Source organism: Mytilus edulis, unplaced genomic scaffold (genome assembly GCF_963676685.1).
Source record: "Mytilus edulis unplaced genomic scaffold, xbMytEdul2.2 SCAFFOLD_366, whole genome shotgun sequence".
In the NCBI taxonomy this organism is placed as follows: domain Eukaryota; kingdom Metazoa; phylum Mollusca; class Bivalvia; order Mytilida; family Mytilidae; genus Mytilus; species Mytilus edulis.
The window spans coordinates 11,693-26,338 of record NW_027267497.1 but is presented as its reverse complement, the minus strand read 5'-3'; the positions used below and the strand labels follow the sequence as shown (position 1 = coordinate 26,338).

The following is a 14,646-nucleotide window of genomic DNA, read 5'->3' as shown; positions in this document are numbered from 1 at the left end:
GTTCTTATCTTGCAGTGACCGTAGCACTCTCTACACGAGGCATCGATTTACAGTATGTATGAAAATTTAATTGGTCTATACTTTAGGTTCAAATAATATGAACCTCATGAAGACAAAGCCTTCCAAACTATTTATGGCAATACATTAATTTATCATATCTGGGTATATGTAGGTAGAATAGTTTTGCACTTCCAGTCTTGAAGTAGTGTTGATGTGTATCTCAAGAAAACCAAGGCTGTCCAAAGTTGTGATGATAATACTTAGAATCCCAGTTGCTTACAAAGTATGTGTATATTTCTTTCACCACAAAGTATTTCTGTTAACAACTTAGTATCACTGTTCTCAAAGAAATTCTAATAACTTTCTAATATCTAAAAATGTTTGCACTAGCTGTTTCCTCTCTTCTTTTTTTAAGAAAATTGTATTCTTTGCTATATGTACCAACTGCTTCTTTTTTGCGTAAATATACTTTTCTAAACCAGTGAATGAATTTCGTTCAAACAAACTTCCACAAATTAATTGGGTTTTCGCTTAGCAAATATTTGACTGTTCATTGCTATATATGGGGAGTGTATATGGTGTATCCTCCATTTCTTCTAAAATTTTAGAATTTATTGAAACTTTCTTAGATTAATTCTTAACCATGTTAACTATATAATACCGTTGTATAATTTGTTTTTTTCCTAATGTGAATAGGCGTTGCCGTCAGTTCATATTGTTTTTCAGAAGATTGGTAGAAGATTATTTCTTTACCCTTTTAAAGTATATGTGCTTTTGAGACATTTTCTGACTCCTGTCCTGTTCAAAAGTTTGAACGATAAGCTGCAGATTCTTTTTGTTATCAGGGGGTCTCATTGGGGTGTGCCGATCCCGGATCCCGCTTACTGTTTTGTCACATTCCCGTTTCCCGCTTACACTATGTACGTAAGCAATTCTCATTTTTTTGTCATTTCCTGGATCCCGCTAGACCTCATTTCCCGTTTTCACGACACAATAATTTGACTTTCACGTTTCACGCTTACAAAATAATCGGCAATCCCGCGTCACGCTTAGACCCCAATGAGACCCATTTATCATAAAACTTGTCCTAGATTTTTTCTAAAGATTTTGATTGATTGGTATAGGCTTGCGAATTATGTGGACAGTTTTTTTTTTAATTACCATTGCTTACCATGCATGTACATATTGTATATGTCACATGCCTTTTTTCCTCTCACACAATGCTTTGAAGGGTACATAGAAACAACTTATATCAGAGGTTAAATCAGCAATGTCTTGGGCTCATAGGTTAAATCAGCTTTATCTTGGACGAGTTCAAAAATCAGTGTGGATTACTTACTTTAAAAAGAATAATGCCCGTTGAAACATGAACTATTTGGGAAATTGTATACTAAGCGCTCTCATGTGTACAACTCTTGCCATATTTTTTTTTATGAAATAATGATTTCACCCAACAAAGGTAGGTGTGTTATACATCATGGTGTAGAAAATCTATTTATATTTATAACATTTTAGTGGGGAAAACAAGCGGAAATGGAAATATAAGGGAAGATCACAAATTAAAAGGGTTTCCTTGTTAATGGTTTTAAGTATAATGTTATGTTTGGATTACCTGCTTTTAAATTATAATGTATAAAGAAATGTTGTACTGTCTTAAGGTGATTAGCTGTCATTGTATTTTTAGAAGTAACTGGTGTATTATGCATGATTGTTCTACCTCTGCTGTGCACGTGCTTAATGGCAATACAGCAAAAAACAGCTGTAAATGCACAATGTTAGGATCATATAGTGAACAGTGAAAATAAGTATTAACAAGAATGTGTTCATAGTACATGGATGCCCCACTCGCACTATCATTTTCTATGTTTAGTGAACCATTAAAAAAGGGGGTAAAAAATCTAATTTGGCATTACAATTGGAAAGATCATATCAAAGGGAACATGTGTACTATGTACTATTTCATGTGGACCATGCAATTTGGGTCAAAAGTCTGAGTTAGCTTTAAAATTAGAAAGATCATATGATAAGCAACAAGTGTACTAAGCTTCAAGTTGATTGGACTTCAGCTTCATCAAAAACTATACCTTGACCAAAAACTTTAACCTGAAGCAGGACCGATTCTATTTGAATGAATTAATGTTGATGATCATTAATGACCCATCCAATAAACGGATAACCTAGAACAACAGATTGTGACACCTGATGTTACTGTTGATTAGCTTGGAGTCGTAAAGAAAGCCAGGTAAAATTTCGTTATTGGCGGATCATATCAATACGAACAAAATAATATACAATCCATCTTCAAAAAAAGGCAGGGCGCCCTGGAAACTGTACAAAGGGCACAGGGCGGCACTCGGGTAAGGGCGGGTGGACCGCCCTGTGAAAAGGACTAGCTTGAACACTGTCCATACACCAAATATAGTTGATTTATTGCATGTAGTATGTGATATTAGAACATTGATATTGAATTGAAAGTAAAAGGTTCAATGGGCCGGGTGTTTTATATATTATATATCATATCCATTTTACAATATCTTAACATTTAGATACAAAATGAAACATATTGTGCGCCATGTGGGAGCTTACATGTGTCACTCTATGCGCCATTTCTGAACAAAAAGCGCAATTTTCAGGTCTCGTAGCCCAGCTGGCTACTGATCTTTATAAGTTAATCTCTACCTCTGAGATCATCATCTTCCCACTCACTGGATGTATAACCCACATCAATGGTTTAATAGCTTTAGATTTTCAGTAAGAAATAAATTTAAAGATACCTTTGTGCCCTGTAACATAATTTTCAACTTCAAAAATTAAAAAACTAATGCTAAACAGCCTATACAAGTCCTTGTTCTATTAAAGTGTATCAATCCCAATCCCAATCGGACAGAAAGTCACAGGACAAAAAGTCACAGGACATAAAGTCACAAATTAGGTAGGACAAAAAGTCACAGGACAAAAAGTCACAATTAATCCTTCGACAATTGTTTGAATATATAAAAGAAAGATCTTGAAATATTATCTTTTTATTACATCTATTCATTTTGAAGTGTAGGACATTGTTCATAAGCTTTGTTAAATAAAAAAATAGTAAATTTTAATCATTCAAAAATTATATTTCTTGGCACCATGAAGCCATTTAAGTACCATGTCATGATGACATCTTGTTTTCATAACAATTATTTGATCATTATTGATATTTATTGAATAATTTTTAATTACAAAGTTGCTTTAAGTTTAACACTTCAAGAAAAAAACAAAACTTTTATTTTTTAAATTATTTTTTCTTGCTTTATAAAGAAAAATATTCTAAAAACTAAATTGTGACTTTTTGTCCTGTGACTTTTTGTCCGTGACTTTTTGTCTGTGACTTTTTGTCCTGTGACTTTCTGTCCTACATTCTTTTGTACACGCTATGGTTAAAAAAAATTTCAAACATCAATGACTTCATCAAATCTTAATCAAATCATTTGAAACTTGGATAGCAGCTTCTTCATGATCAAGAGATATAGCATGTTTCAAAACTAAATTTTGAGAAAAAAAAAAGATTTTCTTTCTGAATTTCACTGGTAATTGGAATAAGTTTTTTGCACTTTACATTTAGGTTCAGTCTGTAGTTAAAGTTCTTTAAACATCGTTTACTTTATCGGCATGTCTCTTTGGAATTCCTTCTAAATTGGATCGAGGCACCTTTATGATCAAGAAATTGTACCTAAAAATATTTATCTATTTTTCCACAATGTACTGATAAATGGACTTAGGTTTGTTTTTTTTTAATTTTTTTTTTTGCATTTCACATTAAAGGGTAGTGTATTGTTAAAGTTTTTAATTATCAATATTTATATCAAACCTTCATGAAACTAACTGAAACTAGTACCAAAGCTTTTAGTGATAAAAGTACAGTGTTTTTATCAAAATTTAACAAAAATATAGATTTTTCCAAAATTGATTGATAATAAGACTTATTTTTTGTCAATTTACATTCTGGTACAGTCTGTTGTAAATCTTTCCGTCATCAGAGACTCTTATTAAGTATTATGAGGTGGGGAACATTTTTCTTCAGGACAGTTTTTGAAGATCAACAAATTAAGAGTTACATGTTATCACTGATTCCATGGAACCTTAACGAATTTTTATAGTATGGATTTATTTTTCCAAAGGCCACATCTGTCTAACCCCTCGCATGCATATGCACCAGTTCAAAGGCAGGAAAATATTGGCCATGGGTACATTTAGTAGTTCTATTTTGTATGTTTGTTGATGTTGTGACAAACTAATGTGTTATACTGTTCGATATATATTTTTTTTAAATCTTGTCGGGGTCATTCAGAGCTTGATACCCTGTTGAAAAACTTGAGGTGACCACAGTGAATTTGTGTCTTGTATTATGACCGTTTTTTATTCATGCCTATGCCGTTCTAAGCCAAGTCACCATTCATGCAAAAGTTACCTTTATCAATGAGCAAATTTGAAAATACTGATCATATACACCATTGGAAAAATAAAACCATATTATAAAAAACACTCCAGGTATTCTTCCTCTATTTTTACAAATTGAGATGCAAATGGTAAAGTTATACCGAAAATAGAGAAAAATCAAAAAGGCAGACACCGCATTGCTTTTGCAATGTCGACTGATTCAGGTAAACATGATAATTAAGGTCTCCAGAAAGACGATTTCAGGTTTTGATGTATAACTGAAACTTGAAACAGTCATTTCACGTGATAGTATAGAGAAATGAATTTGCCACAGAATAGCATTCTCTGATTTTTAAAACAATTTGAGTAAGAGGTTTTAATTTACACACTTACCTCTAATTGATCTAAAATGTATCTCTCTCATTCAGCTCCGGATGTCTCTCTCATTAATTTCTTTGCATCACATTTGGTGGTGAATGAGAGAGATTGGTAGGCGTGAAATTGCGTCATGAAGTGAAAAATTCTGCGGTAGATTTCTATAAAAACAAAAATTACCCAACTTTTAGAGCAAAATTTCTGTACTTTGGAATAAAACTCTCTGTCAAAAAACTATATCATCCCATGCAGGAATCTTTTCTCTTTAAAATTTTCGGATTAATCAGATGAAGCATTTTTGAGTTACTGTACGACATTCAAGAAATATGGCATTTTTTTAAAAATCAAAGTCCCATAACTCTGGACACATCGCAAAATTGGAAAAAAAAAAGGTAACCAGACATTACCAGCCTAATTTTAAAATTTCAGTTCAATTGGATGAAGCATTTTTGAATTCATGAACGACATACAAGAATAAAGAGCTTGGCCGAGTGCACCATGATATGACCGCAATGATCGACAAGTGTTGACACACTTCTAAAGTGGACACAATAATATGTTTGACACAGTAATTTGCTGGACACAGAAATTTCATTAGTACTAAAAAGCACCACTTTGGCCCTTAATAGGTTGGAAAAACTGCAAGTCCTAGCTAAAATTCTCTGTTGGAAATTTCATAAGGACTCTAAAGAAAAAAGTTTGTTTTTTGGGATTGAGCACCACTTTGGCCCCAAATAGCTCGGAAACGGTACAAGCTACGTTAAATCCTTCGAGACTCTATCAGTGCAGAAGTTCATAAGGAAAACAATGAAAAAATCAAAATGAAAATAAGATGAAAAATATAAATTTCATGAAAAAAAAAGAGAAGTCCGTTTTAGCCCCTTTTAGCTCTGAACCCTTAAGTCCTAGCTCAGATCTGTAAAAATTCACTTATTTTCTATGATACTCTTTGATCTCACCAATCTTAGTATTTACAATTACGTGTATTTCATTTCTCAAACAAAATCTTCATATTAAGTATTATGCCTAACCGGTTAACCGAATAATCGTTCGACCGATTAACCGGTTAACCGGTAGTTACGTTGATGTTCAAAGTCTTATACAAAGTACTTCACGAATGACTGGTTTTATGATACAATAAATTGACATTTATCCCAGGGTATTATAACACAATAATGCAAACACTAACACAATTAGGATTTCAATATGTAATAAATTACAAAAAAAACAAATTTATAAGTATGTACATTTAGAAAGAACGAAAGAAGAGTTATTCACATTTTTCCTCGGGTACATAGTTTTTATTCAGGAATATTATCTGGTCGATTACAGAGGAAGATAGTCGATTTCTCAGTTTAGTAACAATGAGACCCGCGCATGAAAAGATTCGTTCTGACGGAACAGAGGTAGCAGGAATACTTAAATATTGTCTAGCTAACACAAAGAGTCTGGGGAATTTACAATTATTTTCTTTCCACCACTCGAGTGGGTTTGAATCTTGCACAGCACGCTCCTTGATGTATAAGGACATTTCCGATTCATCTTGAAAGGATGTATCTTCGTCGGTGTCAAACAAAAGAAAGTCCAAAGATCGTTGGACTCTTTGTTTCTTGGCTGGTTGCTTGTCAACTTCAGTTCCAAGGTTTTTTCATGACGTTTTAACTGCGGGCTTTAATGGCACATCGTCTAACTTGGACTCTAACATTTCAATGGCGACTTTTTTTTGTTCTGGGGAGAAAAAGTTAAGTGTTCTATGCCTCGGATCAAGTAAGGACGCTAAAGCATGCTGTGTAGATGCAGTTTCAATGTCATACGGTTTAAAGCGGGTGATGAGTTCTTCCGAAATACTTGCTTTCATTTTATGATCATTTAAATACATCATAAAATATTACAAGAGGCTCTCAAGAGCCTGAATCGCTCACCTTAATTTTTTTGGTTAAATCTCTCATCAATGATTATTTTGGCTTTTCAATTTATTTAAATGTTCTTTGAATCGTCCTATTTTCTTCAAAAGCAAAAAAAAATCATTTTCTCCTATGTTCTATTTTAGCCATAGGAGCTAAAAAAAAAATGTTTCTTGACATACAAGGAAATAAAATATAAAATTTATACTAGATACTCTGAAACTCATTTAGCCTAAGTTTGGCTGAAATTGATACAGCAGTTTCAAAGGAGAAGATTTTTTAAAGTAAGTCAACATGATTTATGAAAATTGTTTAAAATTGACTATAAAGGGCAATAACTCCTTAAGGGGTCAATTGACAATTTTGGTCAAATTGACTTATTTGTAGATCTTACTTTGCTTAACATTTTTGCTATTAACAGTTTATCTGTATCAATAATATTCAAGATAATAACCAAAAACGGCAAAATTTCTTTAAAATCATCAATTCAGGGGCATTATACCTGAAAAAACAGTTACCCAATTCAGCTGAAAATTTCAGGACAGGTAGACCTTGACCTAATAAATACTTTTACTTCTTGTCTTATTTGCTCTAAATGTTGGAGTTTTTGAGATATAAGCCAAAAACTGCATTTTACCCTGTGTTCTATTATTCGCCATGACGGACATATTTTTTGACGAAATAGAAAATAAAACACAAACTTTATTTTATACACCCTACTGATAATTCAGTTGAAGTTTGGTTGAATTTGGTTGAGTAGTTTTAGAGGAGAAGATTTTTTAAAGTTAGCAAATATGATGAACAAATTGTGAAAAATTGTCATTAAAGGACAATAACCCCTAAAGGGGTCAATTGACAATTTGTGTCATATTTACTTATTTGTAGCTCTTACTTTGCTGATCATTTTTGCTGTTTACAGTTTATCTTTATCCATGATAATATTCAAGATAATGACCAACCAGATGCTCCGCAGGGCGTAGCTTTATACGACCGCAGAGGTTGAACCCTGAACAGTTGGGGCAAGTATGGACACAACATTCAAGCTGGATTCCGCTCTAAATTTGGATTGTGATTGAATAGTTGACACAGCATAGGTTTCTGACACAGAATGAATGTATTCAAATGAACTTAAAATTTTTGTTTTCTCTTAGAGCAATTCACTATGCTGTTGAATATTAATCCTCTCAAAAAAATGTTTGAAGAAATTTTCTTTTTATTTTATTTATGAAATTTCAAATGAGAAAAATCGAACCCAATTTTTTAATCACATCCCCCTTTCCCTTATTCCAAAACTAATTTTAATTAAAATATTCTAATGGAGTTTGCAACAATTACTACTCATTTAAATACATCATGAAATATTAAGATGTAAAAAAACTGCTTGTTATCACTGAATGGTAAAGATTATTTAAATTTATCAGTTGGTAGTAAAAAGTGAATATACATTGTATATTGTATATAACAAAGATTTAAGTTGATTCTGGACAAAGAAAGATAACTCCAATTAAAAAAAATTCTTGCAATAAGATATTTCTTGCTTACTATACTGGACAAAGAAAGATAACTCTTAATTAAAAAAAAAATTGCTATTTCACAATATTGTGAAATTAGATATTTCTTGCCATTGCACAATACTGTGCAATTGAAAAGACTTGCTATTGCACAATACTTAATATAATAATTTTAGATCCTGATTTGGACCAACTTGAAAACTGGGCCCATAATCAAAAATCTAAGTACATGTTAAGATTCAGCATATCAAAGAGGCCCAAGAATTTAATTTTTGTTAAAATCAAACTTAGTTTAATTTTGGACCCTTTGCACTTTAATTTAGACCAATTTTAAAACTGGACCAAAAATTAAGAATCTGCATACACAGTTAGATTTAGCATATCAAAGAACCCCAATTATTCAATTTTTGATGAAATCAAACAATGTTTAATTTTGGACCTCGATTTGGGCCAACTTGAAAACTGGGCCAATAATCAAAAATCTAAGTACATTTTTAGATTCAGCATATCAAAGAACCCCAAGGTTTCAATTTTTGTTAAAATCAAACTAAGTTTAATTTTGGACCCTTTGGACCTTAATGTAGACCAATTTGAAAACGGGACCAAAAATTAAGAATCTAAATACACAGTTAGATTCGGCATATTTAAAGAACCCCAATTATTCAATTTTGATGAAATCAAACAAAGTTTAATTTTGGACCCTTTGGGCCCCTTTTTCCTTAACTGTTGGGACCAAAACTCCCAAAATCAATACCAACCTTCTTTTTATAGTCATAAACCTTGTGTTTAAATTTCATAGATTTCTATTTACTTATACTAACGCTATGGTGCGAAAACCAAGAAAAATGCTTATTTGGGTCCCTTTTTGGCCCCCAATTCCTAAACTGTTGGGACCAAAACTCCCAAAATCAATACCAACCTTCCTTTTGTGGTCATAAACATTGTGTTTAAATTTCATTGATTTTTATTTACTTTAACTAAAGTTATTGTGCGAAAACCAAGAATAATGCTTATTTGGGCCCTTTTTTGGCCCCTAATTCCTAAACTGTTGAAACCAAAACTCCCAAAATCAATCCCAACCTTTCTTTTGTGGTCATAAACCTTGTGTCAAAATTTCATAGATTTCTATTAACTTAAACTTAAGTTATAGTGCGAAAACCAAGAAAATGCTTATTTGGGCCCTTTTTGGCCCCTAATTCCTAAAATGTTGGGACCAAAACTCCCAAAATCAATACCAGCCTTCCTTTTATGGTCATAAACCTTGTGTTAAAATTTCATAGATTTTTATTCACTTTTACTAAAGTTAGAGTGCGAAAACTAAAAGTATTCGGACGACGACAACGACGACGACGACGCCAACGTGATAGCAATATACGACGAAAATTTTTTCAAAATTTGCGGTCGTATAAAAACTGCAAAATTTCCTTAAAATTACCAATTAAGTGGCAGCAACCCAACAATGGGCTGATAGATCTTGACCTAATCTAATAAACATTTTTACTCCATGTCAGATTTGCCCTAAATGCTTTCGTTTTTGAGATATAAGCCAAAAAACTGCATTTGACCCCTATGTTTTATTTTTAGCAATGGCGACCATGTTTGTTGATAAATCAAAACTACGGATACAATTTATAAACTAGATACCCTAAGGAACATTCAGTTAAAGTTTGGAAGTATTTGGCCTAGTAGTTTCAGAGGAGAAGATTCTTGAAATAGTTTACGACGACAGACGACGACCACAACAGACGACGGATGCCAAGTGATGGCATAAGCTCACTTGGCCCTTCGGGCCAGGTGAGCTAAAAATGTAAAAAAAGAATATACGACGAAAAATTTTTCAATTTTAGCGGTCGTATAAAAACCAAGAATAATGCTTATTTGGGCCCTTTTTTGGCCCCTTATTCCTAAACTGTTGGAACCATAACTCCCAAAATCAATCCCAACCTTCCTTTTGTGGTCATAAACCTTGTGTTTAAATTTCATAGATTTCTATTCACTTTTACTAAAGTTAGAGTGTGAAAACTAAAAGTATTCTGACGACGACGACGAAGACAACGACACCACTTGATAGCAATATACGACGAACAAATTTTCAATTTTTGAGGTCGTATAAAAAGTCATCCTATCTTCTATTATTGATCTTATGAATCTTTGCTCTAATAGAATTTTAAATTATCTGCCCTTTGCAGATGTCTATACTAATCATTTAAGTGTAATTTCATGGACAATGAAAATCCCATTTGTCTGTTATCTTCAGAACACTGCTCATTTACAAGCCCCCAAGGAGCAATTTTTGAAGGCCTTGTGCAAATACTTAAGATCTTTGTGCAATCAGTTTCTTTGTTGAATTAATGAGATGAAACATTTAACTCTTAATAAAAAAATTGAGCAAACCTGGGAAAAATCATTAAAGGCATCAATTTACATCTCAAAACTTGATGACCTTTGTGGGATTGTTAGAAAAATTTACTTGTACAAGTAAATTTTTGAGAAAATTAAGGGGAGATTATTCAAACATTATTTATTAACTTATATGTGTATATTTTTTACACTTCTTCAAGTAAATAAAAATAACTTTATACAAGTAGTACCCCTAACTAACTTTAATGTTAATCTTGATAAAAATTTAATCCAATTGATCCACATAAAAGTGTGTCATTCCTATTAATAATAATAAATTACATGCATGTAAATGTATGGCAATTTAAAGTAAGCAACCAAACGACAAAGAAAATCAATCAAAATCTAGGAGCTTTATTCAGTCTTTAACAGTAGACAAACTAGATACTATTGAGATGGGAGCCATCTCTGTGCGCCCCGCTGTCAATAACGTTGGGTAAATAAGTTGTATGGATAATCTGATATGAAGCATGAAATATTAATGGTTCTCGAGAGGTAGAGCGGACACAATTTGTCAAGAACAACGAACGGATGGACAGACCGACAGACTGACCTTTGACCTAGGATGCATACATTATGACACATTCTCTGGTGTTGGTTAATATATATGTTAAGTTGAAAATGTTTGTCAGGTATAAAGTATGATATAATAACAGCTGTCCTCTCAAAATATAGTGTGGATCAAATTTGTTAGCGATGGACAGACCAACAGACAGACAGACCTTTGACCAAGGAAGTTGTACATACATTATGACACACCCTCTGGTGTTGGTTAAAATGCGTGTCAAGTATAATATTTGAAATCATAACGGTTCTCAAGATATAGAGCGGACACGATCTTCACCACAGGACACGGGACAACCGAAACCAAAGTTTTTTTTACCTAGGAAGTTGTACATACATCATGACACGCCCTCTGGTGGTGGTTAAAATGGATGTCAAGTATAAACTTTGAAATCATAACGGTTATCAAGATATAGAGCGGGCACAGTCTTCACCAAAGGACACAGGGTTGTCAACTGAAACCAGTTTTTGACATTGACCTTTGACCTAGGAAGTTGTACATGTATACATCTTGACACACCCTCTGGTGTTGGTTAAAATGGATGTCAAGTATAAACTTTGAAATCATAACAGTTCTCAAGATATAGAGCGGGCACAAAGTTAAAGTGTTACGGACGGACAGACAGACTGATCACTATAGGGCGACCCGCCTTAGGCGGGGCCCTTATAAAGAAGCACAGCCAATTGTTTTGAGACACAGAAAGTATTATAATTTGGACTCTGTAAGGGGTTTTTTTCACAAAATTTCTGAGTTTAACACCTGGAGTGAAACTTAAATGCAAGAAATTGGCATATTTAGATTTAACCCCAACATATTTTGTATGGACCTACAGTGCAATGGTTTTTCGATGGTTTATGTCTGTCATATTTGTTTTACAGAAAAAAATTTATAAAGACCATTTATTTTTTTATCTAAATTGTTTACATTATTTATGTCGTGGCCTTTTATATATACATGTAGCCTTTGTGGTAAGGGTTTTTATCATTGTTGAAAAGCGGTATGGTTTATAATTCCTCACATCCATTTTATTTGAACTGTGGTGTATAGTTTTCCCTCTGGAAATCATACCGATCTCTAAAATTTAAAAATTGATATCACAACCTACTTAAATTCTAGTATACATGTAATAATTTAAAAAAAAACACATTTCATTTTAAATAGATCTTATTTGTCTCTCATAATACATGTAATATGTTTAAAGGTTTAAATGTTTCAGCTGCTATTGGTTCACTTCAGTTTTGTATTCTGTGTCCAAAATGGATGTTGATTAGAGAAGCTGAAAATCAGCATCATTGACTAGAGAATGCCAAAAAATGGATGTCGATTAGATAGGCATAAAATTAGCCTTTGATTTGGAATGTTATTTATTGTGACGTCACATTTGGAAGTTGATTTGAGGAACGGACGTCGATCTGAGTCTAACATATATGTACAACTTTTTGATATAATAAATTAAGGACTTTAACTCACAAATGACTCAGTCAAATTATGTTAATTATGGACATCTTAGCTCTTAGCTATAAATTATATTATTGACACTCATACCTCATCCTTGGTCAATATAATCTGAACAGGTCCATATATACATGTAACATATATATTGACCTCCTCAAAAGTCCATAATTGATAAATATAAAATAAAAGCATGACTGAAACTTCTTTTATTACATGGCTGAATAAACCAAAGCTGAACTAGCTCCATGCCCACACATTTTGTTTCCCCTCTTAAAAAAGACTCAAGTTTAAGTCCCACTGAAGACATACATGTACATATATATTCTTACATACTTTTGATTTTTTAACCCTGTATGCTAACATTCCTATGTAAATTTTAAAATTGTTTGTATGCACATTGAACGACAAATTTATGTGACGTATAAAATTTACAGACGTCAGACATTCAAATTAATGAATGTGTTCGTCGAATCCGGGTCCGTACGCCCTAATTCACGTTCGCCCTAGTACCTGTTCGCCCTGATACCTGTTCGCCCAGGATCCATTCGCCCTGATTTTTATTTTTTACTAATTGTTGTCTATAGTGGCATACTTTTAAGTATTTGAATAAAATATGTTGAAGTTTGTTGAAAAAATCACCGAATATTGATATTGCCGCAATCAATTTCATCATTTTCTCTTTGATTGCAGTAGAATACTGGAATACAATGTATTTATCTTTGTTGATATTTGTTAACAAAATAATTGTATTCAGTCATTCACTAATGTATGCAGTATAACTTAGACTAGTCTCAGAGTATTTTAATGAATGAACTTGTAAATCCGTTTTACAGTTCGTACATTTTTTTAAATTAATTTCAAGCTGAATATATTATCAAAACAAATTTGTTTTTTATATTATAAATCCATCAAAAGACAGGTATCACGATAAGCAGTGATCCGAATTAATTTGTCATAAAACAATAAATTAATGATCCTTAACAAGCCATAAACTTTTAGATATTTCCATGTTTCCATAAATTTCAAGAATATATACCATAGAAATATATCTGATTAAGTTTATTCAACTTCAATGCCCTGAATATTAATATTTTTAGTAGGGCGAACGGACTCTAAGGGCGAACGAACTCAGGGCAAACGGACCCAGGGCGAACATGTTACTAGGGCGAACGGTCCCGATACCGTGTTCGTCTATAGTAGATGTTTCTGTGTTCTGTTAAATTGTTCCTTTTAAAATTGTTATATGATGATGACTGAGGTACCCATATTTTGACTATTTTATTTATTGTGTCTGTTTATTTAACGCATCAATGTAAATATATCGAAAATTGATGAGACTGTCATTAAAGTGAGAGGGTTAGAGCTATAGAACCAGGTTTAATCCACCATTTTCTACATTTGAAAATGCCTGTACCAAATCAGGAATATGACAGTTCTTGTCCATTCGTTTTTTATATGTTTTGTTATTTGATTTTGCCAAAATGTTTTACAGCCACAGGTAGAAATGATTCGGAATTTGAAACTTACTGTTTATGCGACGAGATGGGTTCCATCTGTTTTTGTAATTTGTCTTCTGTTAGACGTAGCTCCGTGATAATTCCTTCCACATACTGTTGTTGTTTCAATTTTTGTTCTTCTATTTTGAGATCAAAGTCAAGGTTATCTATAATTACTTTCATAACTTCTTGTTGTTCTATTGTTAAATTTCCATAAAAACCAGTTTTGTCTGTTACTAACTGAAGAACATCGGATGGTGTTGGTTTAGCAGTTCGGTCGTAGAATATGGCTAATTTGTCAAGATCAAATATCGTCCAATCTGAAACATTCTTTGGCAAAGCACCGAATGGACGTGATTCATTACTAAAATTAGTGTCTCCTGATGACGAACAATTATGCCCTTCATCGTCCGAAGTCGTCTCGTTATAACTTGGACGTGGACGTTTCCGCAACAATTTACGCGGCGGCTGTTTAGACGCCATGAGGAATGAGCAGTAGCGAATATCCGGTCTGCACAAAAAAA

The 14,646-nt window shown here is 32.9% G+C and overlaps 1 protein-coding gene across 2 annotated transcripts in view; it reads right to left on the bottom strand.

Moving 5' to 3' along the window:
- The window catches only part of LOC139505530 (uncharacterized), a 29,379-nt gene extending 14,733 nt beyond the window's left edge, over window positions 1-14,646 (bottom strand). Inside the window, exons 1-2 of one of the 2 annotated variants that reach the window (XR_011659769.1) lie at window positions 14,154-14,646; window positions 4,810-4,952 (exon numbers count right to left, since the gene is read on the bottom strand). Coding sequence is in view for 1 of the 2 variants with exons in the window: in XM_071295075.1 (XP_071151176.1) it covers window positions 14,154-14,605 (452 nt within the window). In the remaining variant the exon portion in view is untranslated. The remainder of the gene's footprint in view (window positions 1-4,809; window positions 4,953-14,153) is intronic. The other variant, XM_071295075.1, reaches the window with a different exon arrangement.